This window comes from Adelges cooleyi, unplaced genomic scaffold (genome assembly GCF_023614345.1).
Source record: "Adelges cooleyi isolate 19-005CV unplaced genomic scaffold, UGA_ACOO_1.1 ACOO_flye_CR_arks_rails_tigmint_CR_PRNA_247, whole genome shotgun sequence".
In the NCBI taxonomy this organism is placed as follows: Eukaryota; Metazoa; Arthropoda; class Insecta; order Hemiptera; family Adelgidae; genus Adelges; species Adelges cooleyi.
The window spans coordinates 1,933,937-1,960,419 of NW_026095912.1; the positions used below are offsets into that span (position 1 = coordinate 1,933,937).

Sequence of the window (26,483 nt, forward strand, 5' to 3'; positions counted from 1 at the left end):
CTTCCTTCTGTTAATATTAGTAATTGTAATATATTGTGTAACATATTATTCTAAATGATGCGTTCTGTTCAGCAGGTCCAACAACTACAACAATTGTGATATCAACAACGGGCAACAACATCAGCAGAACCAACAACAAACATTGGTGAAACAAGAACCCACTTGCGCCGATGACGGTTACGAGACCAGCGGCGGCGGCACCGACGCCGAACAAGCGGCGGCCAAGCATTCCGCCGCTGTGGCAGTAGCGGCCGCAGCGGCGGCGGCGGCTGCGGCGGCAGCGGCCGCTGCGCAACAGCAGCACCATCACAACAACATGATGAACCAAATGCCACAAATGCACCATCACCACCAGCAGCACATGAACCCGCACATGCACCCACATCACCACGGCCATCCCCATCACCACCATCAGATGAACAACATGCAGCCGCACCAAATCAAGTACGAGATGCCCGAGGACCCTTACAGTTTCGTCGACGAGGACATGCAACATCACAACCAACAGCAGCAGAACATGCAGTACGCCGAGGAGATGATGATGCAGCAGCATATGCCCAAGAAACGGGGAAGGAAGAAAAAATTCAAGCCCGAAGATCCGATGGGGTCAGTACAACGTTTAGGCGTCCGTCCGTTGCTCGATGAGTTCAAATGTTTTTAATAAATTTACTTAAGAAAACCGTTAGAATAACATGAAAAAAACAATAGTAAAAAAATAAATTTTTCTTATTAATACAAAAATCTAAATATCTAAAAGTATTACAAACATTGAACAACCGTCGTCGTCGTCTCGTGCTATTAAACTATGTTGTCGTTCTTCAGTTAATAATTATTCTGCGAACAAAAACCATCGTTCGGATCAAGTATCGCATTGTTTGCAACAATTTTTCAATATTTATTTAAAATAATAAAATCAACTCATTTTGCACTAAAAAATTCTACCGTTCAGGCAAATTATTAAAAAAACAATATGTTATCTTTGAATTGATTGGTTTTATAAATTAAATTTCAGTAAAACGTCATCCACACCGAATCTAAAATATTTGTCATTCCTCGTATATGACTTCACGATACTTACAAATAAAATAAACAGAATAAGTGTTTTGATATACATAATTGAAATTACCATTTTGTTCTTACGATACGGGTATTATAAAATGTAAGTATTCAGTAGCGACAGTTCACAATTTTACCAAGAGCATAATATAACAAGTCAATAATAATAATAAGCATAATATAATCAAATTAATTTCAAAATAAAAATTGAGAACAACTAGTTATTATAATAATAAAAATATTGTTCCCTAACAATTCTGGAGCTTTCATCGAACCTTTTTTGTTTTTACTTAAGCGAGCAACGTTGTCGGTATAACATTTTTTCACCGTATTTATCAATCGACAGGACATCCGTTTTTTATTTGTTTTTTTTAATAATATGTTGTTTCTTCTTGTACACATGTAGTATGCAGTGTATGAACCCGGACCAAGCGTTCGGTTTGATGCAACACATGATGCCGAAAGACAAGTCCTTGACGAACGCCTCCAAAGTGTACAAGGAGAGGAAAAAGCACGACCGTTTCAACGGCATGCCCGAAGAGGAAGTGTCCAAACGGACTTTGCCCGACCATTTGACCAATAATTTGGATATCGTCATTGTGAGTAGTACAATTTGCTGAATTTTACAGAAAACAGTTTTATTTTTAAACCAAATGGCTAAATACAATTTTTCTCCTCGTTGTCGTTTGTTCGGATATTCACCGCAAGTACAAAACATAACACTTGGAACTTTGCGTAAATATCTGTTCAATGTTACTGAAATTAATAATATTACATCTATTGTTTTTCAAAAATATATTTCAATGAATTTGTTTTTTATGTATTATTTTATTTTTGTGTTAAATGGACCATGTATTATATATTAATTTTTTTTTTTTTTTTTAATTACACTTAACTTAGTAAAATATTAAAACACTAACAAGGCATAATGTTATTGCTTTTTTTTTTTAAGTAGATAACTAGATTAGGTGTTAACTTTAATTTCATAAAAAATACAATTTTAACATTGGTAATATTTCAAAACCAGAAAAAAACTAATCCCTTAATAATATATGTGTAAAAGTTAACCAACATTATGTATGTAGTTGAAAACAAATGTAAATATGAACATTTTTCAGATTGGAATCAACCCTGGATTGTTTGCGGCTTACAAAGGCCACCATTACGCAGGTCCCGGCAATCATTTTTGTGAGTTGTCTTTGTCTTATAAAAATACAACGATAGATTTTTGATGTGTTATTGACAATTGGTAATTGATAATAATTGTTTTCAATTTTTTCTTTCAGGGAAATGCTTGTACTTGTCTGGGCTTACGCCGGAACCCATGACGGCAGAAGACGATTACAAACTTCTTCAAAACGGTATCGGATTTACAAATATGGTAGAACGAGCCACCAAAGGCAGTGCTGATCTCACGAGAAAAGAAATTAAAGAAGGTACTTGTTGTTGTTGAGTCGGTGTCCGGTGAAGAAATAAACCTTTTAACGCAATTTGTTTGTTCTTTGATTACAGGAAGTCAAATCCTCTTAGAAAAACTACAACGGTTTAAACCGAAAATCGCCGTGTTCAACGGAAAGCTCATATTCGAAGTGTTCTCCGGAAAGAAAGATTTTACGTTTGGTCGTCAACCAGAATTAGTCGACGGAACAAATACGGTAAAATTACATTTTATTAAACGTTGAGCATTTTTATATTTCACAGTTTGTTGAAAATTGTAATATTAATTGCCTGATTGTACAAAATGTTAATAATTTATTTTTTGATATGTTTACACACAGTACATGTGGGTAATGCCGTCGTCCAGTGCTCGATGCGCTCAATTACCGAGAGCCGCCGACAAAGTACCGTTCTACGCTGCGCTGAAGAAATTTCGAGACTACTTGAACGGATTGGTGTCGGAGATTGACGACAACGAAGTAGTGTTTTCTTTTACCAAACTGAAAAACTATTACGAGCCGGAAATCAAAGAGGAACCGAAAGACGAAGTGTCGTCGGCGTATTTCAACAACTACAACTCGCTGGTGGACGGCCAAGACACGATCGACAACATTGCCGACATCAAAGAAGAACCGCTGGTGGCGCCGAAGAAGAAGAGAGGCCGGCCGAAGAAAATTAAAAACAAAGACGGTGCGCCCGAAGAGGTGAAAGTCAAACGGCCCAAGCCCCAAGCGGTGGTCGAGAACGACAAGGACGGCGTGCCCAAAAAGAAGCGGGGCAGGCCCAAGAAAATCAAACCCGACGCCAATCAGTTACCGCCCGCAAACAACGTGCCGCCGCCCGTGATGCCGTGCGAACACAGCAACCCTTCGACCCAGCTGTCCAACTGTTTCTCGCCACCGATCCAGTCGCCGATGAACTTGTCGCAGCTGTACGGAGGCAACAACGTTATCAACAACATATACAACAACCAAAGCTCATCGCACTCGCCCGTATCGAACGGCGGCAACAACAATAACGCTGCGTACCATCGGTCGCCCATCCAGTCGCAACAGCACAGGTATTCGCAGTCTCCGCAAGCCCCGTCGTTCACGCACTCTGACCTGTCGTCGGAAATCAGTGCGGCCATCTCATCGGAACACAATTTGGGTTCTAGGTCTCCGGCGTCCCCTAGCCTGGGCCCGCCGGATTTTGAACCGCCCACCAGCCTGCTGGCCGAAGACACTAGTCCGCACAGTAGCCAGCACAGCGGTGTCGTCGGCGCCAAAGAAGAAATGATCAACAACGTCGCCGTCGATCAACATCACAACAATAGGCCGTCGCAAATGGACTGTCAGTTCAACAATTCCGTTGGACAACAGCAATTGCCACCGCAGAAGGCCAACCAAAAAATGGATAACAACATGCATCATTATCCTCCTCCGCCGCATGGGTACGACGAGTACAACGCTGCCGTCGGTTCGCCGGTTTACCCGCCGGCCGAATCCCCGTATCCTCCGCCTCCTTCGGCATATTCCCAACAACAGCAGCAGCAACAACAACAGCAGCAGCAGCAGCAGCAACAACAACAACAACAACAACAAAAGATTACCAACAGCCAAGACGTGACCGCCAAGAGTCTGTCGGGTCTGGAATCTTTGGTCGAACAAATTCCCAACATGAACGAAAACGAAGTGCAGCACGGCGGTCATCACCACCATCACCATCACCATCATCAGTACATGGAAGAGTCCAATGCCGCAGCCGCCGCGGGCGGTTACATGCCCAACGATTACTCTTGTCCGCCGGCGATGAACTATTCGTATTCGTCGCCGCAACAACAGAACATGAACAGTTTTTCCGTTAGCTCACTGACCAACGGTGGCAACCCCCATCAGCAACAGCAGCAGCAGCAGCACTCGCCCATGTCTCAGTCGTCGACGTTCTCGGTCAGCAACCTGGCCTCGTCCAACTATCATCCCCCACCGTCACCGTTGAATTACAACCACCATCATTCCGGCGGTGGCGGCGGCGGCGTCATGATGGACATGGACCGGTTACAGCAGCACCATCAATACCAGCCGCAGTACAACCAGTATCCCGGATCGATGCAATACAACGGGGGCGGCTATCCCAGTCCTCATCACAACATTCACATGCCGACGCCCAACTTTGGCTATCCGCCGCAAACATCGATGCCGTCGTATAGCAACGGCGGCGGCAACGGAGTTTCGCCGTACGCTCAGTCCAACGGCGGCGGCTATTTGTCCGTAAATCGCATGGACATAGGGTACGGCGGTAACTATTAAGAAAAATAAAAAAAAAAGACTGCGATATATAATTTTCTTCGAGGATCGTTTTTCTCAACCGTCGCATTAGTGTGTTTATCTCGTATCTTGTATAAGGTACATGATGTTTATGAGATAAATATATATATAAAAATATATTATATATATATATATATATATATATATTAAGTCGGTTTTACGATATTCAGGGAATGGACTTGTCTGCACGAATCTTAGGGTTTTTTTTTTTTTTTTTTTGTGAGGTTTGAGTTATCGTTCGATAAGGTTTTTTTCTTATACTTCTTTTTTAAAAAAATTAAGAAAAAAAATGTAGTTTTGTCGGTTGAAAGCCACCGCCAGTTTGATGTGTGTAAATAATGATAAATATATTTTAATGTTGTTTGCAAATTATTTCTCAGTATACTAATAATTCTAAGTTACCACTGACGATCGATGAATTATTTACTAATGCGATAACAACGGCGGCACATAATATAATCTTTAATCGGCGACCCACTTTGAAAATGTTTTCACTTTGCAATCGGTTTTTTTCATTCATTCATTTTTGTTTTCTATAATTATATTACTCTTTCTTTTTTTTTCTTCGTCTTTTTCTTAAATATTATAATATTTAATACGATTGGCAATGTTTGCTGCGCTGATTCAACTCGAATTTGTTCAACGTCATCTTTTTGCTCAACCACGATATTGTTATAATATATATTTAGAGTAATAACGACATAACATAATATTTTCCACGTTACCAATAATTAAACCTCTTTTAAGTTTTGTTTTTTTTTTTTTCAAATGGTTAGTGGGTTCCTATTTGGTTGATATATATTATGATGTGTCTTTGTGTGTGTGTGTATGTTTGTGTGTGTATGTGTTGGGAAAAGATAACCATAACAATATTGCTGTTATTTTAAACAACTTTTATTCACTTTTTTTGTTCACGTTCCGGGTTTGTGCAATTAAATCACAGTTACCTTTCGTTTGGTTCGCAATGTCGTTAACGTAACACACGTATTAGTGGATGTCTAGAGAGAATATTAAAATTTCTTTAAAAAATCAATCGGTCGTAGTTAACACCATTCGCAATCAGTTGGGTTAGGTTATGTTATGTTAATAACAACTATCGACCAAAGTTTCGATCCCCTTTTGATTGTTATAAAGAATCTGCTCAATCCGTTCACTCAGAAAAGAAGGTAAAATTTTGCAAAGCCTTTTATAAAGAGTGCATGGAAAAATAAATTATCGACAAGTGTCGCTTAAACAAAAGCGTTAATGAATTTCTGACTTACGACAGATCACACAAGAATTCTTACGATCTTCTCGGCTTTTCTTTTCTTTCTTCTGTCCGACTTCTTTTTGGTTTTATTACAGAGTTTAAGTTGAGAATTTTAGGTTTATTATTATTGTTTATATAATATATTATATTATTTTATTACACGTCGATTGGCCGTCGACGGTCAGATGAAATTTGATTTTTCATTACGTTAAATGATTCTTGGATCGTCAAACAACAACATATAATACAATACTATACAAAAAAAAGATAAAGGTTTTACCAAAAACATAATAAAAAGATATTTTACTTTAACTTTTGGTATTGAAACCGAAAAGCTGGAATTTAGCCTGATTACGTTGTTTTTGTCGGGACGTTAAGTTAACCTAACCGTTGAAAAGTCCAAGCAAACGTTTTTCTAGTAAGATTTTTCTTTATTTTTTGAACGGAATACAAATTTAGAACAACACGTGCCAAAGTTTACACCGTCAATTTTTTATTTGTATACAATGTATTATGTAATATTACGTTGCGGTTTTGGCTCAAATTCGTTCCTTGGTTTTAAAAAAAAAAACTATCGTGTGCGTGTGTGAATTCGTTTAATGTGTTTTTAAATGGTTTTCAATGTGTACTTAGAGAGCTCTTGTTATTATTATTGTTTATTATAATATAACTTTTTTTTTATTATTATTATTATAAATGTATAATTTTTAAATAATTATTATAGATAGATATAAATTGAAAAATAATAATAATGATAATAATTTTTCGTTAAGCGTTTAACGCGAGACGCGTCTCGTCATTAGATAATAGTTATATCGTTAATATTAAGTTTTTATTATTATTATTATTTCTTTTTTTTTAAAAACTTATTCAAATCTTGTTGACTCATATTTTTATTTAATTTTTTTTTCCATCGTATACGATTTTTGATAAGTGACTCCGCACAACTTTTTTTTTTTTTTTACCTAATAGTTTTATTTTCTCTAACGGTATACCTAACGCGATCTCGGTATACAAGGCAATAATATAATATAATAATAATAATATTTCTGAAACAATTAGTTTTTATCGTCGACTCTTGGTTTTTAATTTTTTTTTTAATAATAAGTATACGTAAAAAAAATAGACTGATTTTACGACATAATAATAATAATAATAGTTTTTTTTTTTTGTCTATGCTGTCACATTAGTTTATTTTAACAAAAAAAAACTGTAATAATTGTATAGCTTAAGGAATTTTATTTAAAAAAAATAATAATAATATAAAAAGAGGTAGAAAAGTAATTTAACGCGAGAAATAATCGACAAACGCAAACTGTTTATTCGATAGAGATCCAATTTGGCTTAGATTGAATGTGGTGAAAAAAAAACTCTTGGGAATTTAAATAAGTAATAGTAATTTTTATTATATAATTTAATTAATGTTGACGATAAAAAAAAAAAAGGAAATTTTCTAGTTGTAATTAATAGATTAAAAATTGTGTTGTCAAGTACAATAAAAAATTTGTTTTTAAATATTAATTAATTTACGGCATAAATATAGTTTTTCTCTTATTATCAATTATAATTTTTTATTATTGTTTCAACGTTGTCATCGACGAATACGTTCAAAATTAGATTGAATAAAAGTCGTCTAACGAACGACTCGCAAATTAAAATTATAGCTAACCGTAGTTATTGTTATTATTATTGTTTCTTTTTATTATTATTTCATTTTTACGGACAATTAGTTTTGTTTTGATCTTCGACGTTGCCGTCGTAACATTGCAAAAATTACACTACTCTAATCAGTTGTCAAAGATCTGTTCGTAACCGATAAATACATTTTTATTAAACTATATTTTATTTTATTGAAAATATAGAAATTACTATTAAAAACGACCTCGTAAAATGTTTTTACTAATAACAAAGCCATATTATCCATCGCCGCCACACTCTTGGAACGTTTGTAGTTTAAGCCATATCGTTCTAACAAACAAAACCGTTAATCCTCAAATTTACAATAAACTGTTTGACGACACTAAGTCCCCGTAAGATACATGTTACGTTTCAATTAATGTTCATATTTTTTTTTCCAATTTTATTTTAACGTTAATATACGTAATATTATTTTGCCGTAGTTGATATTATCTGTTAACCCTGTGTTAAACCTTTGTTGAAAAAAATGATTGTCCCACAATGAATACCTCACGGTGTTGCAAGAAGTCGCATAGGCCAGTCGTTACGGGTTGACCCGTAACACGATTGATATAACGACAATTATTTTTTTATTTTTTTTTTGTCGTGTTTAAGATAATAGTATATATTATATAAATAATTAGATTATTTATTATCATTTTTGTACAATGACGATATTATTATTATTATTATTATGATATTATATTCACGACTGTTGTACGAAATCGATATTGCGCCTTCGGGTTACGATTTACGATTTCTTTATTATTTAAAAATATTATAAAGATTTTTTTTATTATTATTTCTAATCAAATCTATACTTGTACATTTGTGTATAATATAATATATAAAAAAAACAAAAACAAGGTGCATTCTGAATTTTTTATTTCATTCTATAGAAATGTATCCTTAATATTATTATTATTATTATTATTGTGAATATTTGTCTGGTTGATTGTATTTAAAATTGTTAATTAGCTATAAATAAAAAAAAAATTTGATAGTGCCGTGTTAGCCGGCAAAATGCGTTTGTTCGCCTCGGGTCTATTATTAATGGAAAAACTTGTATAAAAAAAAAAGTAATATAATTTTAAAATGTTTTTAACCTTAAATAATATTATTAAAATTTCTATTATTATTTTTTTTTTTTTTTGGAGTTCGTTTGGTATAAAATTTAAAAAAAAAATATATATATATAATGTAATTATTTGTCAGAATATATTCGGATAACGGAGAGGCGTCGCATTCGGAATATTGATATAAAATTTAAAAAAATATATACTATATATATCTGTGTATATACTTGTAAACTATGATTTTTTTTTTATTTTATAAAAACTATTTGTATTTGTATTTACGTCAAACTAATATTATTGTTTTGATATATTATGTTAATATTATTATAATTATTATCATTATTATTATTATTACTGATAATAATAATTATTATTACTTATTAAATTTAATTATTTACTATCCGTAAAACGATTTGAAGGAAAAAAAAGTATTGTACGATAATATCTGTTTAAAACGATTTATAATAATGCAATAAAAAAAAATAATAATAAATAAAACGTTTTGTGTCATACTTAGGACTTAAGTGGGCAATACCCAGATAGATGCCCAGTCTTAACGTGAAATTAACAATTGGTGCAAAAATTTAAGCAAACCGATTGAAACACGGTTGTATATTTTATCGTCATAATACAATATTGATGTACTGTTGTTTTGTTGTATTGTAAATGATTCAACAACGGTCGCTAATTATGTTGATTTTTTACAATGAAATATTCTAGAAACATTTGTTTTGTTACCCTTAATATTGTTTATTTCCTGTTTAGTGTAAATTAAATTCATTTTTTCTGTATTAAAAACAATTGTAGGTATTCAGTTATGATATATTTTTGCTGCGTGGCAAGGTCAAGACTTTAAATTTTGGGTGTATTATACAATGGAATATTGACCAACTCTCTAATGTGGAAAAAATCTCTTGGGGAAGCCGAGAAAATTTCAAGGCCTTAACTAAATGTTTATTAATTTTACTCTCGAGACATATTATAGAGTTTATATGAAAATATTACAAAGCGCAGTGCGCGTTTTATGTGTTTATTAGAGCAGTAAATAGATATTGTCTTAAAGGTTTTTTGAACATTTTAAAAACAGTTATTAGCCAAAAAATGCTAGACTAAAACGCCATTTAAATTCGATGGAATAAACATGTAGACATTTGTTATGGTCATCGTGCACGTTTACTGATACACAACAATGTTGAAAAACTATAAATTCACTGTCATCAATAAAGTATGACTAGACAGTAGAACTATACAATAATTATTATCTATACCAATTACTAGTAGTATTACTGAGATAATAACAAATGAATGATAAATCACTAATTGCAACAAAAAAAACTGTCAAGGCAAGGCTAGGAAGGTGATGGTTGTAAAAAAAAATGATTGAATGACCTTTTATCGTTCACTTTTTCACAAATTAACACTAGTCATTTTGGCGTTAAGGGTATTGCATGCGGTCAGTTTTTAAGGAGTTTTGTATAGGCAATATTTAAATAATAATGAGTACTTTGACACTTAGAGAAATAAGTAGTCATAGAACGAACTCGAAATCTTTTTATAAAAATTAAATCTGATTATTGAATAGTAGGCGTCTAAAATATACTTAAATGGCTTTAAAAAAAAAAATTGCAAACAATTGAAAATAATATTTTGATGCTTTTAAAAATCAAATGACACGGTCGAAATTTAATAAAACCACTTTGTCTAAAAATATTGCCTAGATAAAACGCCTTAAAAACCGTCCGCTTCAAATTACTCTAAACCGCGGCCTTGGAAGATAAGGTGAAGGACGTTTTGCAATACCATACAAAAATATATATATATATTAAGTTTTGTTTATATATTATAAATACTTATTTGATGAGAAAACCAAAAAGCCGTTTTATATTACATTTAGAAGTCTATTAAAACTTAGTTGAAGAAATTATTTCATTGCGATATGGAAATTGCACACAACAATAGATAATATGAGCTCTTCAACGTTAAGCCTATAAAGGATTTCGTATAAGGTTTGACATCGTAGCATCTTCCGCTGCCATTTCATCGACAGACAAGCAATCGTGTCAGATTTTGGTTGAATAAAAAATTTAAAAAACATGAGCATTTACTTTAAATAATTGTTTGGTGTACAATAGCCGACTGAGCCACACACAAGTTTTATTGCCGATATAATCTATAATAACAATTGTTTTCGGTGTTTTTCACAGTGCGGTATTTATACAAATCTGAAATTGTTTATGTATTTTTTTTATTGTGTACACAAATTAATCATTCAGTTTACACAGCACAATATCGAAACAAAATGTTATCGAAACACCGTTGTGGAGAAAAAAAAATGTACAATTTGATTACATGAATGATTTTTCTATTTTAGAGAGTATTGCAGTTGCAATTTTTTTTTAAAACTCAACACACAATTACACGTGCAACGTCTCTAGGCGGAGAACATAATGAATACAACAACAACTAAAGGACCTTGTATCTGGCCTTGTTGACCATATGATGTGCCGACGTTTGCATTTTCAGTAATTCCTCTTTGATCAGCCGAGTTATTTCGATTTTCGCTTTTGATACGGCCAACTCGTCGGTGCTCTCGATGGCCAAGAACAGTTTACGCTCTCCCTCGGGTGGATTCTTGGCCGGCGGATAGTAAGTGCCTCTCACGGTGATACCGGCTTCGGAGTATTCCGATATTTGAGCTAACGCCTCCTGATGAGTTAAATTAAAAAAAAAAAAAAACATTAACACGGTTATATACTTGAACGTCAAGCGTAAGTATCCGAGACTACTACTAACCTTTGACGTAACCCTCCATCTGGCCTGTTGCGGGAAATCGTTGATTTCCAATTCTTCTTCGTACTTTCTAAACGTTTCTTCGGTTCCGGTTTCGGCGCCGTCGTTGCTGTCACTATCGACGTCTTCTTCTTTGGGCTGATAGTTTAGTCGCGTATTCAGTTTGGCCGCCAGCTGTTCGGCCACAGTCTTGGCGGTGATCACCGGGTGTGAACTGGAAAGACCTCCCTTGAGTATGGCTTCTGCGGTTTGCTGCGACGCACCTTTGGCGTCGGGTCCAAGATTTTTGGCTATGTTAATGCGTGAAGCCAAACGTTTAGCCAATTCCAACCGCTCGGACGATTGCGGCGTTCCGTTAGATTCCACTGCACAAAAGTATTTTTAAAAAAAAAACATTATATACCTAATGTTTAATATACGAGCTGGGCAAGGACGGTGAAAGGGTCCGGCAACTGAGACATGGGCTTGGCGCTTTACATCAATACAAATTGGTTAACACTTTTAATTAGATATCTATCGTATCGATTAAAAGTTTTGTTTCTACAGAGTTGATATTTTATTTATGGTTTTAAAATTGTGCTACAAACGTTTATAGTTTGTTAAATTGTTTTATGCATTTAAACTTGGGAAATTTCTAATACAATTATAAGTGTTTCGCAAAACCCAGCACCGTCCCTGATGGTAAGAAATAAAACACAATCGTTGTAATCATTACTCGAGCCAGTCAGATTGGGCAGTCCCAAAGCGCTAGCTTTGATTTCCTTGACGATTCGCTTAGGAGCCAACATGGTTTCAATCTGTTGGTCTATATCGCCTTCGATGTCCTCATCGTCGGAATCTTGTAGGCCGAGCGCAGCCTTCTGTAGCTTTTTCTTTTCGTTGGCCATCACCGCTTCGGTTTCGTCAAATTTAAATCCTTTTCCACTGAAACCGCCTCCCTTATGAACTTGCTTTCCTTCCTGCGTAAGCAAAACAAATATTTAAAAACTTTTAATTTTAAACATTTTTATGTTAATGACTAACGGCTGCTTGTTTCGCTTGATAGCGTAACCACATGGTACGTAAAGCTTCCGGCACTTGTACGGTAGACGTTTCTAAGGCTCTGATCAAATCGCCGGCATATTTTTCTTGGTCGGGCGAAACTAGAGTGTACGCAAATCCCTTATTTCCCGCTCTGTAAGAGAGAAAAATAAAACAGCAATTAATGTAAGCCGCTAATTGCTAAAAAAATGTTAATTCATCTAAAATATTTTGTCGTATCCAAATAATGAATACAACAAAGCGATGAAAGTGGCTTGTATAAAAGTTATTTTGTACAGCTATAGGACACCACGGTTATGTCTTACCTTCCCGTCCTTCCGCACCGATGAACATAATCTTCGTAATGATTAGGGCAATCGTAATTAACTACCAAAATCAAATCTTTGACGTCTAATCCTCTGGCCGCCACAGAAGTGGCCACCAACAACTTGACTTGACCGCTCTTGAAGTCCACAATCGTGCTGTCTCGATCGTACTGATCGATAGCGCCGTGCAAAGTCATACAAGGATACGACGCTTTCATTAGTTTTTGTAAAAGTGCATCGGCGTTCTCATGCGTATCCACAAACACAATACAACTTCCTTTGTCGTAGTACAATCCCAACACTTCGAGCAACTTCATAAACTTTTGCTCTTCTTCGACAATGACGACGTGTTGTTCGACTTCCTTAGCGACAACACTTCGACCACCAATCTGTGAAAAGCACATTGAAAATAAAAATTATTACCCTTATTGCGAATACAAGATTGTGATAACCCGTACTTGGACTTCAATAGGTTTTTGCAGTATACGTCTTGCTAATGCTTCCATTTGACGTGGAAAAGTAGCGCTAAACATTACGGTTTGTCGATCTGGACGTACGTTGTCAATCACTCGCATGACTTGAGGCTCAAAGCCCATATCAAACATACGATCGGCTTCGTCCAGTACGATATAGGTAACACGTCTTAAATTTGTCACTCTACCTACAAACAAAAAAACAATCACAGAGTAAATAAACAGCTATTGACGGTCGGATAAAATAATAACCGATGTGGAAAAAATTAAAAGGTTGCCGGAGCCCAATGTACGATAAGATAAAGCTAAGAATACATTTATAAATTATAACGAATGTTACCGTTGTTTGCTGCCAGCATATCGATCATTCTACCCGGTGTACACACTATTATTTCGGCACCTCGTTTCAATTCGGCAATCTGTTCCGATATTCCAGTACCTCCGTACACGGATACGACACGCAAGCCTAAGCTCTTTGTGAATTTTCTCGCTTCTCTACTGGTCTGCATACAGAGTTCACGTGTAGGTGCCATGACGATAGCTAATATAGGAGAAAAATAATGGGTTAAAAATCGGTGCTAAAAAAAATAATAATAATAATAGTAATAATATAGTCAGTGTTTGAAGAACCATTTGTTATACTATATCAATGGTTATTAGTCATTACCGATGGGTCCGTCCGTGTCTTCAAGAGGCGGTTGATCCAATATGTGTCTGAACATGGGCAACAGAAATGCAAGCGTCTTGCCGCTGCCGGTTTTGGCGATGCCAATGAGGTCACGGCCCGACATAATAGCGGGTATGGCTTGTGCTTGTATGGGAGTGGGTTTTTCGTAGTTATGTTTTTTGAGATTGTCCATGATTTTCTTGGTCACGCCACAGTGGGCCCAAACCCTAATCGGCCGAGGACATCCTTTACCTTTTACACGAATACCTTCCAATTCCTGAAGTGAAAAATTTAAGAACCAAAACAACATTAGCGCCAATGCATTATTAGATATAAGAAATCAAAATCAGATATACCTCTTTGTATTTCTCAACCTCTTCAGGAGTCATACGAGTAATCTCAGGTACTTCGACATAAAAGTTTTTCCTAAACGGCAAATATGCTATGCCGGCATGATCGATTTTCGGTAGTTCTTTCTTTTGCTTGTTCGCTAAACTAGCGGCGGCCACGTTCAAATCTTCTTGTTCTTCTTCTGACGAGTACTGCGCAAATAATATATATATTTTGTCGATTAAATAATGGCTATGCAAAAGAACTTAGGTGTATATCCAAAGCATATATTAATTACCTCGAGTGCATCTTGATTCTGCTCTATAAGTTCTCCTCTTGTGTTGTTATCTTTTCGCTTGGCCACTCCAGAAACGATTACAACACCAGAGCTGGTCGTGTCAACTCCCGGACTTTGACCAGATTCGTTCAACGTACTTTTATCGGGCAAATGACTTCGATGACCATCTAGTTTGTTGACTTTACGTACTTCTTCTTGAACACCCTAAATTAATTTACAAGTATTACTATGCAGCATATTTTAAACTATACAATATTTTAATGTACAGCGATACAATAAGAGAAATCTTTCATTTTTTTAATAGTTATTATATTATTGGGTTACCTGCATGAAAGCATCGAGAGGATCGATCTCTTCCACTTCGACAGCTTTGTCGGCGCCATTTTCATCATCTTCGTCGCTGTCGTCTTCGAGATTCCACTTTTTAGATGGAATTTGTAAATTGGCTAATACAAAACAAAACATATTTTTAACTGCGATTAACCCACAGTTGTAATATACTTGGATATCAATTAACACTTCACATTTAAACTCTTTATCCAAACTACATGTAAAAGTTTTATTTCAAATTATACTTATAAAAAAATAATTGTTAGGTGTTTACAACTTGGGATTTACTTATTCTGATAACAAACAATTAATTGAAATGCAGTTCTAATTTTTGTACGTCAAATAATTTTTTAATTATACACAAATTTGAAATTAAATACATTTATATATTTTACTGTTTTAAATAACAAATAAATGTATTTTATTATTTGATTTACTGTTTCATTTATATTACAATTTTATTAACGACAAAATTATAAATCGATTGTTTATTTTTATTGTAATCAGAAGATTAATTTCAGTGTCCTTTGTTGGTTACTACCATGTTTATAATACAACAAATAGAATGTGCTTGACATTCCTACAATATAAGTTAATCGTAATTTCTTTAGAAGAATAATAGAGCAAAGTCCTACACACTTTAAACATTGTTTTGAAATGTAAACGATTAACTATTTTAAAATCTGTTAAGAAGGTATAATTTTTTCATAGGATTTATTTATTTAACTCGAATGAATATGTTGCCTATTAAAGTATTTGGAATGAATAAAATAAATTGGCAAAAATTATAATTTATTTTTCTGTTGAAAAGACATCATTATTTACAAAAGAAACTGTAGCTCGACCATATTTTATACTCACACATAATAGTAGTTCTAACATCTGTTTTGACACTGTCCAATTCATTTTTCTTACGCTCTGCCCTCCAACGTTCAATGCGTTCACGACGCTTTTGCATTTCTATTTCGAGTTTTTTCTGTTCGGTCTCCTGTCGTATGAAAACAGAATTGAAATAATTTTATCGACATATCAATTTTACTAAATGTACATGTAAATATCTAAATTACCATACGGAAAACACGTGCTTGGCACAAAATTTAAATTTACTTTAGCCATCATTGGGCTTTCGGGACGACATGAATATTCAATATTCAATTTTCGATTGTGTATCGTCAGCCATCTGTCAAAAATAAATGTCTGTTTAAGTTAACCATAACAACAACGGACAACCTTAATGATTGGCTAAAGTATATTTAAATTTTCACTTTTAAACTACAACTAAATCGGCAATGGTACTGCAACACAGCGTGAACAATTACTTTTTGTTGAATCGACTATTTCAGTAAAGGGGCATAAACGACGTTATACTCTATTGATTGCTGTCATTTATTTATTGATTGATACAAAGTAATTATTTCAGTAAGAATACATTATTGTGTTATTGTCATGTTAAAAAAAAAAACATTAATTCGATAATAGCTGTAAGACTTCAGAATAGAGTTGAATTACTTTTGCAGTATCACCGTCAACATTTCAAACAAAGCACAATAATATAATATTTTAATAGTACTGACCTTATCCGGATTGGTCGGGTCAAAAAGAACTTCTTCTGGCCTACGGTCCGGAGTCTTTCTCTTGCTACGAGGAGAACGTGAACGATGAGGCGAACGTGACTTTTTTCTATCTCGTCTACGATATCAACAAATACAAAAGTGCGTTATATTTTTGCTGAAAGGTACAGCGGATTGTTAATGTTATGAATTTATTCATTTGTCGGATGTTTACTTTTCCCCTTTGCATCTCACCTAACAGTTTATTATTCTTATTTGATTAGATTTTCTATTACGAATACATAATATATTTAAATAAGACTCTGTGCAGTAATTGACGTAACAAAGCTCAAATACTGAAGGTGCAAACATAATATGAGTCCCCATCACATTATATAAACTGATAAAAGTATATTAGTTAGGTAGACGTAGGGCAAATACCACATCAGATAAACATTGAGTTAACAGTGACCGTAAACAGTTCAAACTCAAATTTTAGTCCTCAAAGGTAAGACATTGAATACATTTTTTTTTTTTTTATTATTTAGTTTATAAATAAATACACAGTTTTTCTACAACATTAACCATTAGCTCGTACTTATCGTGATAATATTATAAATGGAAAAAAAACAAATATTACGTGGATTTGTGGGATTTATGACGAGGCGACCGCGACCGGCTTCGACGATGCCGTCGTGGACTTCGCGTTCGACTTCTGGATCGTTTTCGGTGGTTTCTATCGCTAAAACAAAATCAAGTTGAATACAAAATCAAGTTGAATAATATCTTTTCTATTTTTTTTTTCACAAACAAACGACAATTTTACAAGCGTCGACCGCCGCAAACACACATACCTTCCGCTGCGAACCATATCGGATTTCGGTTAGGTCTTGGCGACTATAGTTTAATCGAAACGAGTCTAGAACAGTAGAACGCTGTGAAACTGAAAGCATCGACAGCAGCAACAGCTAACGACGAATTACAATGTTTTTATTATAAATACTGGTCGGGCGATACACAACATCATGTAAACCGTGTTCTCTTTAGTAAATATTGATAACAGAAAACAACACCGGAAAGAAAATGTACGCCGACTTCAAAAACCACGACCGGTATCCGGCCAAAAAAGAGAGGGAAGAAGAGAGGGGCAGTTGTTGGAAAAATGATAAGTGTTTTATCATCAACAACGCGCACGAGTACCAACTTAACATAAAAAGAAAAATTGATAACATAATATATTAAAATGCTCATTGCATGCCGTCTGTTTTTTCCTTTGTCTGAAGTTTTTAGACCAAAAAGCCAGAAAAAATGTCGACTACTTAGTACTTACTGTCGACGGTATGTTCTTTGGCAACTATTTACTAGGTTATTTAGGAAACGGAATTTTTGCTTTTTTTAATATAAAAAAAATCGGGTCCTTTTATTCAAAAAATTGCAAATACAAATTATTTAATACATGAAACGCAAATCAATTGATATAGTTGAAACCTCTGTTTTTCTTAAATATTGCCTTTACAAAACTTCTTAAAAACAGACCGCATGCTATATTTCTTGATATATAGCTTTTACAAAAAAATGTCTTACAGGAAAATTACTTGTGTCATCTGAAAGTTAACAACTTTATCTGCGTCTCCCCGACGAGTTTTTTTTTAATAATGCAATTAGTTTATTATTTAAATGAAAGTAAAAAAAGTAAAAAAAAACTATTTTTTTAACCACTCATATTGGTTTCAATGTTCAAGTTATTATAAAAAAAAAGAACCACCAAGTCGACACAGACATACTATACTATACATAATAAATTGTTGTTTTGCAAATGGTTTTTTTCCCACCAATAAATAAACAAATAATAAAAATAACAAACCTCAAAATATGCACTTAAAATTTAAAAAATATCCATTCAAAAACATTACAAATAGTACCTTTTTTATAAGATACTTTTCAGAAAAAATATATATTTAAAAAAAAATAAACATTAATTAAAACCATTAAGAATACTGAATACAGTTTCTTTGGTTAAAGTTCAATAAAATAAACTTAATTATTTGGATATGATCTACAAGTTGACAATTAAAGTACAATATATCTTTAAGTGTTGTTAAGGTTTTTTTCTATATTAGGCAATTAAATGTATATCAATAACAGATGAAAAAAAAATAGCAAAAACTAAACAAAATATTGAATCAAGCTGGACTGTAATATATGAAAATAGTACAATAGATAAAAATATACCTAAATTATAATTTTTTCTGTACTAATAATTTTACAGGTCAATACAGCAATACCTTTGTTATTTATATGAACTTAATTTGAAGTCGTACGGCAATAAATATATAAAACTTAACAAGAGTCGATTGACAAGCTCAACGGCACAAACAATACCGCAGTGTGATCAAACCATACAGAGTTCAACTGAACTAGTTATTAATCAATAAATTGTATACCATGCTCAATAAACCATATATGTACATTTCATTTAGCAAAGTATAATGTATAATGTAGAAAATGGCGTTTCCCTCAATTCAATATATTTTGACGGAGTAACTTAAAATTTATAGAACAATTAGACCATTTGATCCATAACGGATCGGCACTTGGGAAGTCGGGTAAATTTATATTTTTTTGTTTATATAAAATAAATAAGCGGGTCGTCGAGTTGAATCGAAATTATTTTTAATTGTAATAAATATATAATGATAAATAGATAAATACAAAAATTGGATCAATGATTTTGTTACATACAATTATTTTAAAATTAAAAAAAAATATTTTAAAAACATCACTATTGTCGTACTTAATATAAATATTATATCGTTGTTATCGAATTTGTTTCAATACAATTTTTGTTTTAATACATTATTATAATTACACATTAAAGCATCGTTGAATCGATGATTATTAATATATATACGAGTCGATTGGTTTATACATCCATTCGGTGGTTTTTATGAATTCCAATTCTTTTTGGAGGTCTTTCAGTCTCTTTTCGTGTTCGTCGATGTTGATTAATTCCTTGACCACTACGTCCACCTAAAACGAACATTAAAAAAAGACATACAATTAAGCATATATATATACAGTACATCAGTAACCAGTTTAAAAAATATATATATTTAAAAACGCATATTAATTTATTTTTGTGTTACGTTAATAACAAAATATGTAATAGTATAATATTATGTACATAAATATACATATAAATATATATATACTTTTACATATTATTAAAAGCTTATTGTGATTAAGGTTTGCATTTGTAACACATTATTCAAAATTAGAAAAAAATCATCAATGAAAATATATTCAAGACTTATTATAAAATATTAACTTAAAATGTGATTGTGTAAATTATATTTAAAAAAAAATAAAATATATGATTACCTTTTCGTCAATATCCAACGGTTGCTTTAAAAAAAAAAATTAAAATCAACATTGTAAACATGAACTTGGCTACTTAGTCGGATTAATTAAAACAAGTGATAAGCAAATCTATTTAAAATGTGTCATAACTACTACTAACTAATAACTAAAAAATAAATTAACTTAGCTCTAGTTTTTACTAATTACGCGGTTTTATAATGAACAATTTTTGCTTTCAAATATGATACCTGATCTTAAAAAAAAAAAAAAATATCTAATATATAAAAACAAAAATCAAATCTGAAATCAGATTATAAGAAAATTTACTAGTTGAATGAAGAAAAAAGATTTCAGAAATGAATTCCATTTATACAACGTACGGTAAAAATAAAAACAAAGAAAAATTAAATAATTTAGATTTAAAAATTGTCGCTGGGGAGAAGTTTTATTACCGTTTTTGTAATTCAGTGTTGAGAGTACTTACAGGTTTCACTGGTACTTTAACTGGTATCGGCGACACGGAAGTATCGTCTGTGCTTTCTTCGTTGGTGGACGTCGACGGTATTTTGGTCGGATCTTCCGGTTCAGAGCAAGCAGATCCGGACGATTTCTCCGAAGACGCTGTAGACCTCCAAGAATGCGATGTAGTTTCCTCTTCGTCGTTGTCGCTTTGATAACATTCGAAATTCTCTTCGCTCGAGTCGTTCGATTCGAACTCGACCATATAGGTAGGGTATATGTCATCGCTGCTTGAATCGTCACTAGTGTTCGATTCCTCGTCCACTTCGTAGTCCTCTGTGCGACTTCTCGGTCTCGAACTCGACGGTAAATCGCTCATTGTTCTGGTTAGCACAACCTTTAACGGATAAATACATATTTTGAATTATAGATTTTATTAATTTTTTTTTCCTTTATAAATATTTTTTATTTATATCCAATAACCAGCCAACCAATGTGATTAATGACAAAAACAAAAAATGAAATATAATGATGCCCAAATAGTAATTTTCATAGAGCTTATCTGTTCACTCCGCATCCATACAGCGTACAAATTTGTAAGTTTAAGTAAAGGCACGTAACATAAAAGCAGGGTTCGGGTTATAACAAATAAATGTTACATGTAATTATTTGAATCCCGCTTTAGAGTAATACAAATGTTAATTTTAAATATATATAATGTAAGACAAACACCCAAAATATAAATAATATATAGTTTACATGTAAAATGCAAATATTTACATTGGTAAAAATTGTGAATTTAACTTTTGCAAAAGTTAAAATACGCATTCAATTTAATATTTACAATACTAAGTTGCTTCAAGATGTAAATGTTTTAACGACGACCGCAAACGTAACATGAAATTTTCATCTATTGCCAATAAATAATTGTTAACAGTAGAAATAATAATACAAACAAATTATTAATACAAAAAATAAAAAGATTCCAATAAAAAAAAATATATAAAATATTTTACCAGATCTAGACTAGCTAGTTTAAGCTTAATTATAATGTTAATCTGTTCTTATACAAACTATACAAATATGTAACACGAGGAAAAACTCGTTATATTTGTTTAAATTTTCTCTTTACCTATGTACATTACAACAACAATAACATATTTTATTACCTAATACCCATGCAACCAGATAAAACTAAAAATTAGAAGCAAACACCGTGTATTAAAAAGTATTAATTTGTTTTAATTGTTTACCATTTATTTATAGCTTTATAAAAAATTGACCCATTAATAAAATAAAACATGTAGTTAAAAAATATAAAATAATTCAAAAGCAGACTTGGCAAAAAAAAAAGGTTTTTTTTTTAAATATTTAACTGCAAATGTTTAAGCAAATATGGCTTAAACATATGTAACACATATTAACATTTATTAATAATATTATTGTACCATATTTTTAATATAAACGTGTTTTTTGCCAAATCTACTTAAAACAAACAAACGATCAACCCGTATAAGTTGCGGCAGAAGACCAAGTCGTCTAGTTACTGTCACAGAGACGATTACAGGTCTCCTACTGAAACTTATCCGAGTGGATTTCCACAGTACTTTTTTTGTAAATAACTAAATTGAAAAAAAAATATTTATCATATAAAAGTCACAAAGACTAAAGAATTTAGCCTTTAGTTGGCAATTCTTTAGTCTTTAAAAATAAAAAAATACACCCTTAACGTGATAAGGAAATCGTTAAATTTTAATAGGATATTGTTTGATCGATTTTAGTCGTGAAACGAATAGAAAAACCAAAGTGTAGATACTAATTTCCCAGTTTTAAAATCGAAGCTACGATCATATTAGTATCGTGTCATAGCGCACCATGTCAAAGCTTTCGCCCAGAGAATATCTAGTTTGTCGTAATTACATTAAATTTATGTAGCATCCAATCAAACAACGTTTGTTTTAATGTCTTTGAACGTTTTCTGATATATCCATATCCATTTGCTAGCATATCCATATAACCACACTACGCTGCCTATCGATAAACATATTGTTTAAAAAAAAAAAATGATTAATACAAGAACATAAAGTTGACTTTGTTTACTTACAACGATAACTCATCTATTATTCACATTAATACACATTTTTTAAAACGGCAAATAACCAATTTACAAAGCTTAGATTGTGCGACAAAATTACAATATTCAATTATGGATAACTAGTCTCTACAAAACATAATTAACTGGTGTTTCCGTTAAGTGTGGGCGGACCGAATCGAAAGACAAGATAATTATCGTCGTCTGGGTCGCCAAGATTTTCGGTCTTCTCGAGCTTGTGAAATTGCTAACCTAATAGGCGAGAACCCTGGTAAACATGTAATTGTGTGCTAAATTATATAATTGTCCAGTCCAATATTTTATCCCAGTCCGTCCATATTGTTGGGTTATTTAATCGTCTGAAGCTCGCTACATTTATTTTAATATAGAATTCAAATTGTTTCAACTAATAAACACTTCTACTATAATATTACATTAACGACGCAAGTGTAATCCAATTACATTGTATAATTATTTTTACTATAACTATCAATAACTTGACGCAAGTGTAGATAATTTTAAAAAGATAAAAAAACTATAAACTTGGAAACCGTTTTACCCGCTTGTCTTTACCTGCTCGATTACCAAATAAATTAATCAAATATACATGTCAAATAATATACACGTTTATGAAATGTTGTAAAACAAAAAATACATAATTATAAAATACATATGATATTCACCTCATAATAAACATTCAACAACTTCAGTCGGAATGAGACAAATGTACTAAATTTCCGTCAAACTGAAGTATGTTGTAGTACATGAATTTTTTAAAGCAGCAAAACAACAACCTAAAACAAATTGCATATTATATAATTAATAAAACAAATAACTACATAGTTTACACCAATAAAAAAATGGTAATAAAACCATTTTCAGTACAAGCTTTTTTATTTTATTTTTTTTTAAATGATATACACTTAGGTATTTAATATAAGAATAAAGTGCTTTTTCATTTTTAAAGCAATTTTATTAAAAACTTTTACTTGAAAAGTGTATATGATTTTTTCGACAAACGAGTATCTAATTACAACACATTTATTCATTTAAAATTATATCTTTTTTTTTTTCTGTATCCAAGTTGTAAAGCGATTTTGTCCAATTTTACATTTTTAATCACAATTGATGTGTCAAATTAATACTGGATTGATCATTTCAGATCTAGACGTAGCCATGTTTTTATTTTAATGTTTTTACGTTTGTTATTCAATCGACCTAATGCGTAGGGTCGAACTTGAGATTTCCGATTAAAAGGTTCGTTAAATTGGCATAAAAACACACCAAAGAAAAAAATAAATCAGGAAAAGTAAATTGGATTTTATTTTTCTGTTATTTAAAAAAGCTGATGTCGAACACATTTTTACTTATTGCAATTTAATCGAGTAAACAAATCGATCTGTCGCAAATCGATGACGTTGCGACACGGTTTGTTCGTGTTTCGACTAAACGGATTATCTAGATTTTTACTGTAACGTTTTAAATTGTTCTAGCAAGTACTTACTTTGCTCTGTGAAGACACTGTCGATGAGAAATAACAAATTTACAATCGAAATTAACCGCTCATACAAACATACCTTGTTGGAGTTCTCATGAGAAAATGACAAGAGAGTTGTGACCCTTGGGAAAACCGCTTTGACACGAGTAATTAAAACGCAACTGTTCATAAATTATTGTTATTTTTTTTACTTTATTGACTTTTTGCTACGAATCGAGTTTAGTTTGGAGTGGAAATAACATTACAATTGACTAAGCTGAAGTGGCCATAATGTGATAAACGAGCCAGCCATATTTTGATAACAGAATGTGTCATGGCGTTGGTGTATGTTGTGCTGCCACTACCGTTTAATTCTAAGGGGTAAGTTTTTTCAAAATGAGTTTTACAGTTATTAAAGGTCCGAAGATTATAAAAATATTAAAATAAAAAAAAATGCAGTTCCCAAATTACCAGTCGGTAAATATTATCCATATGAGTGTACACGCTTTATCACGTCTTTACATAACAATAGATACAATATGTTCCTTGGTCTCCACGTTGTCACTGATTAATAATTATTTTATATAGCTAGACTATAATAAAAGAAAAACCGGCGTTTAAAATTAGGGGGGAAACTATATGGGGAAATTGAATTTATTTCCTTTTTGGAACGCCAAAATATGAATTTTACAGTACAGATAATTCTTATGAATTCAACTATAAACAAAAACAGAACCCCCAAAGACCTGACCAACTGTCGCTGAGCAAAACAAATCCTGGTGGTCGCAAATCGTATCGTCTTGTCACTTAGACCCAAGTTGATGACAATAAACAGCAAACATTTTTATAAAGAATAAAATGAAAGAAAACAAATTTTATTTTATAATGTAAATATTAAATGAAATAAACTAAAACGTTGTCGTGTAAAGTTAATGAAAAAAATTGCGATGGAAAGGAAATTTGTGGAGAACGGAAGTTGATAAATAAAATGATGAAAATAGAGTTAAAAAATATAACTAAAAATGTTTAATAGTCAACTGCATAACATAGTATACTAACATATCCTAAAATGTCAACAAAAATACATCTTTACTACAAAATAGAATGGGTCACTCCAGATAGTTATAATTATTGCAAGACACTTTAAATTTCCGAATATGTTTAAGTGTTATTGGTACTGAAGACCTTACACCCGAGTATTTTAATATATGTTTTTTTATGACGATCAGGTTTCACAATCAAAGAATTTCGCTAGTATGTGTTCTTTTGTGTTTTTTAAAAGTTCCAACTTGTGAATATGACTTCTTGCATATCATACATTGAAATGATCTGTCGCTTGTGTGTGCGCTTTTGTGCTTATTTAGATCTCCAGATGTAAATGTATTCTAGCCTAATTCACACTGAAATGGTTTCTCGGCTGTGTGCGTCTTAATATATTTTTTAATTGATCTGGATGGATTTACTTCAGTTTGAATTTGATTGAATTTATTAGTGCTGTTGAGTGTATTGCTAAAAAAATAGTTATACAAATATTATGATAAAAACTTAAAAGTAGTTTATGTTAAATGAAAAAATTTTAATTTTTTTACAATTCTTACTCAATGTGAAGTGAGGATGTACATCATCGTTGTTGAAAACTGCTAAATCTTGGTTTTCTTGTGTTTTAATTGATAATTTAAAGTGAATCGTACAGAAAAAAACATTGCACTCGTTTTTTGAGCTTGCATCAGGTATAAGTTGTATGGAAAATGCAAGATTTTGTTGGGCACCAGTTTAGAATATAAAAGTACACGGATTATGCTTGCAATAACACAGTATATGTTTTATTAAATAAAGTAAATAATATTAAACAATTTTATCTATCGGGGCGGTTTTGAAAATGCTGTGTTTATAAACAATTCGCGCAAGTCCATATCTCCCACTAGCTGTTCAAACTCTCCGAATTCAATGCCATTTTCCTCATACCAACTGCCTGAAAACGTTTAAATATTTTTATGATTACAAAATAAACTTGTCGCTCTCCGTTGCTGGCCTACATACTTATTGGGGTTTTTTATTCCTTTTGAATATTTTAAATTATGTTATTACTAATCAGTTTAAATGACAAGAAAACAGTAGTTTCAAAACGAGCGTTTAAATAAAACTTACTAAAACGTTTTATTTTATCCGAATATTATTAACCGTAATATTTTATAGTGATTGATTCGTCTTTGGAATTTATGAAATAAATCTCACGCACTTGGGTAATCAACGTAACTAATTATCTTTGTATTTTATATTTATATCTTACCACGGCATTGTAAACCTGTAATATTGTTAAACTGTTCTAGGGTAAGTCTTCCAGCTAGGGGATCTGCTCGGTCTATGACTATACCTAACAGCCTCCTACATAAATTCCAGTATGCCTAAAATATAATTAACCTTTTTTATCAATACAACAATTAAAACAATTTTCCATATTGTTTAACATATTAGTATAATTTTAAGTATATTATTATAAACGAATAGCT

General features: G+C 32.4%; 3 protein-coding genes across 7 annotated transcripts; 1 reads left to right on the plus strand and 2 right to left on the minus strand.

Annotated features, from left to right (window-relative positions):
• Positions 1-269: 269 nt before the first annotated feature.
• LOC126836495 (caprin homolog) lies at positions 270-9,148 on the plus strand. The gene is made up of 6 exons (XM_050569970.1): positions 270-606; positions 1,463-1,655; positions 2,175-2,244; positions 2,343-2,492; positions 2,569-2,711; positions 2,835-9,148. The coding sequence occupies exons 1-6, from the start codon at positions 317-319 to the stop codon at positions 4,779-4,781; spliced, it is 2,793 nt and encodes a 930-aa protein (XP_050425927.1). The 5' UTR covers positions 270-316; the 3' UTR covers positions 4,782-9,148.
• Positions 9,149-10,901: 1,753 nt separating this feature from the next.
• Positions 10,902-17,648, minus strand: LOC126836844 (probable ATP-dependent RNA helicase DDX46). The gene is made up of 15 exons (XM_050570499.1): positions 17,440-17,648; positions 17,226-17,327; positions 16,610-16,724; positions 15,897-16,023; positions 15,030-15,151; positions 14,706-14,909; positions 14,434-14,619; positions 14,078-14,354; positions 13,751-13,951; positions 13,396-13,598; positions 12,938-13,326; positions 12,615-12,765; positions 12,307-12,550; positions 11,595-11,956; positions 10,902-11,507 (listed from the first exon to the last, which is right to left on the minus strand). Exons 1-15 carry the CDS (start codon positions 17,454-17,456, stop codon positions 11,265-11,267), a joined length of 2,943 nt encoding a protein of 980 aa, XP_050426456.1. The 5' UTR covers positions 17,457-17,648; the 3' UTR covers positions 10,902-11,264.
• A 1,593-nt stretch (positions 17,649-19,241) lies between these two features.
• On the minus strand, positions 19,242-24,270 carry LOC126836438 (uncharacterized). Of its 5 annotated transcripts, none has more exons than XM_050569821.1 (6): positions 24,074-24,270; positions 23,180-23,290; positions 22,325-22,435; positions 20,430-20,801; positions 19,967-19,990; positions 19,242-19,615 (listed from the first exon to the last, which is right to left on the minus strand). In XM_050569821.1, the coding sequence occupies exons 3-6, from the start codon at positions 22,415-22,417 to the stop codon at positions 19,484-19,486; spliced, it is 621 nt and encodes a 206-aa protein (XP_050425778.1). In that variant the 5' UTR covers positions 22,418-22,435; positions 23,180-23,290; positions 24,074-24,270; the 3' UTR covers positions 19,242-19,483. The 5 variants fall into 5 exon arrangements, with proteins under 5 accessions (XP_050425778.1, XP_050425777.1, XP_050425781.1 ...); XM_050569820.1 differs by having other exon boundaries at positions 24,001-24,270; XM_050569824.1 differs by lacking the exon at positions 22,325-22,435.
• Between the last annotated feature and the right edge of the window lie 2,213 nt (positions 24,271-26,483).

Bases quoted from the DNA above. Each gene is read 5' to 3' on its own strand.
- LOC126836438 (XM_050569821.1), bottom strand. From the start codon at position 22,417: ATGGATATGCTAGCAAATGGATATGGATATATCAGAAAACGTTCAAAG. The intron at 19,991-20,429 runs GTAAGTACTCTC...TTTTTTTTAAAG, and splicing joins TTAAAGTACCAGTGAAACCT to CAACCGTTGGATATTGACGA. The intron at 19,616-19,966 runs GTAATCATATAT...TGTTCGTTTTAG, and splicing joins CGTTGGATATTGACGAAAAG to GTGGACGTAGTGGTCAAGGA.
- LOC126836844 (XM_050570499.1), bottom strand. The intron at 16,725-17,225 runs GTAATATTTGTT...TTGATATCGTAG, and splicing joins CATAAATCCCACAAATCCAC to ACGAGATAGAAAAAAGTCAC. The intron at 14,620-14,705 runs GTAATTAATATA...TTATTTGCGCAG, and splicing joins AGAATCAAGATGCACTCGAG to TACTCGTCAGAAGAAGAACA.
- LOC126836495 (XM_050569970.1), top strand. From the start codon at position 317: ATGATGAACCAAATGCCACAAATGCACCATCACCACCAGCAGCACATG. The intron at 607-1,462 runs GTCAGTACAACG...GTACACATGTAG, and splicing joins AAGCCCGAAGATCCGATGGG to TATGCAGTGTATGAACCCGG. The intron at 1,656-2,174 runs GTGAGTAGTACA...AACATTTTTCAG, and splicing joins ATAATTTGGATATCGTCATT to ATTGGAATCAACCCTGGATT.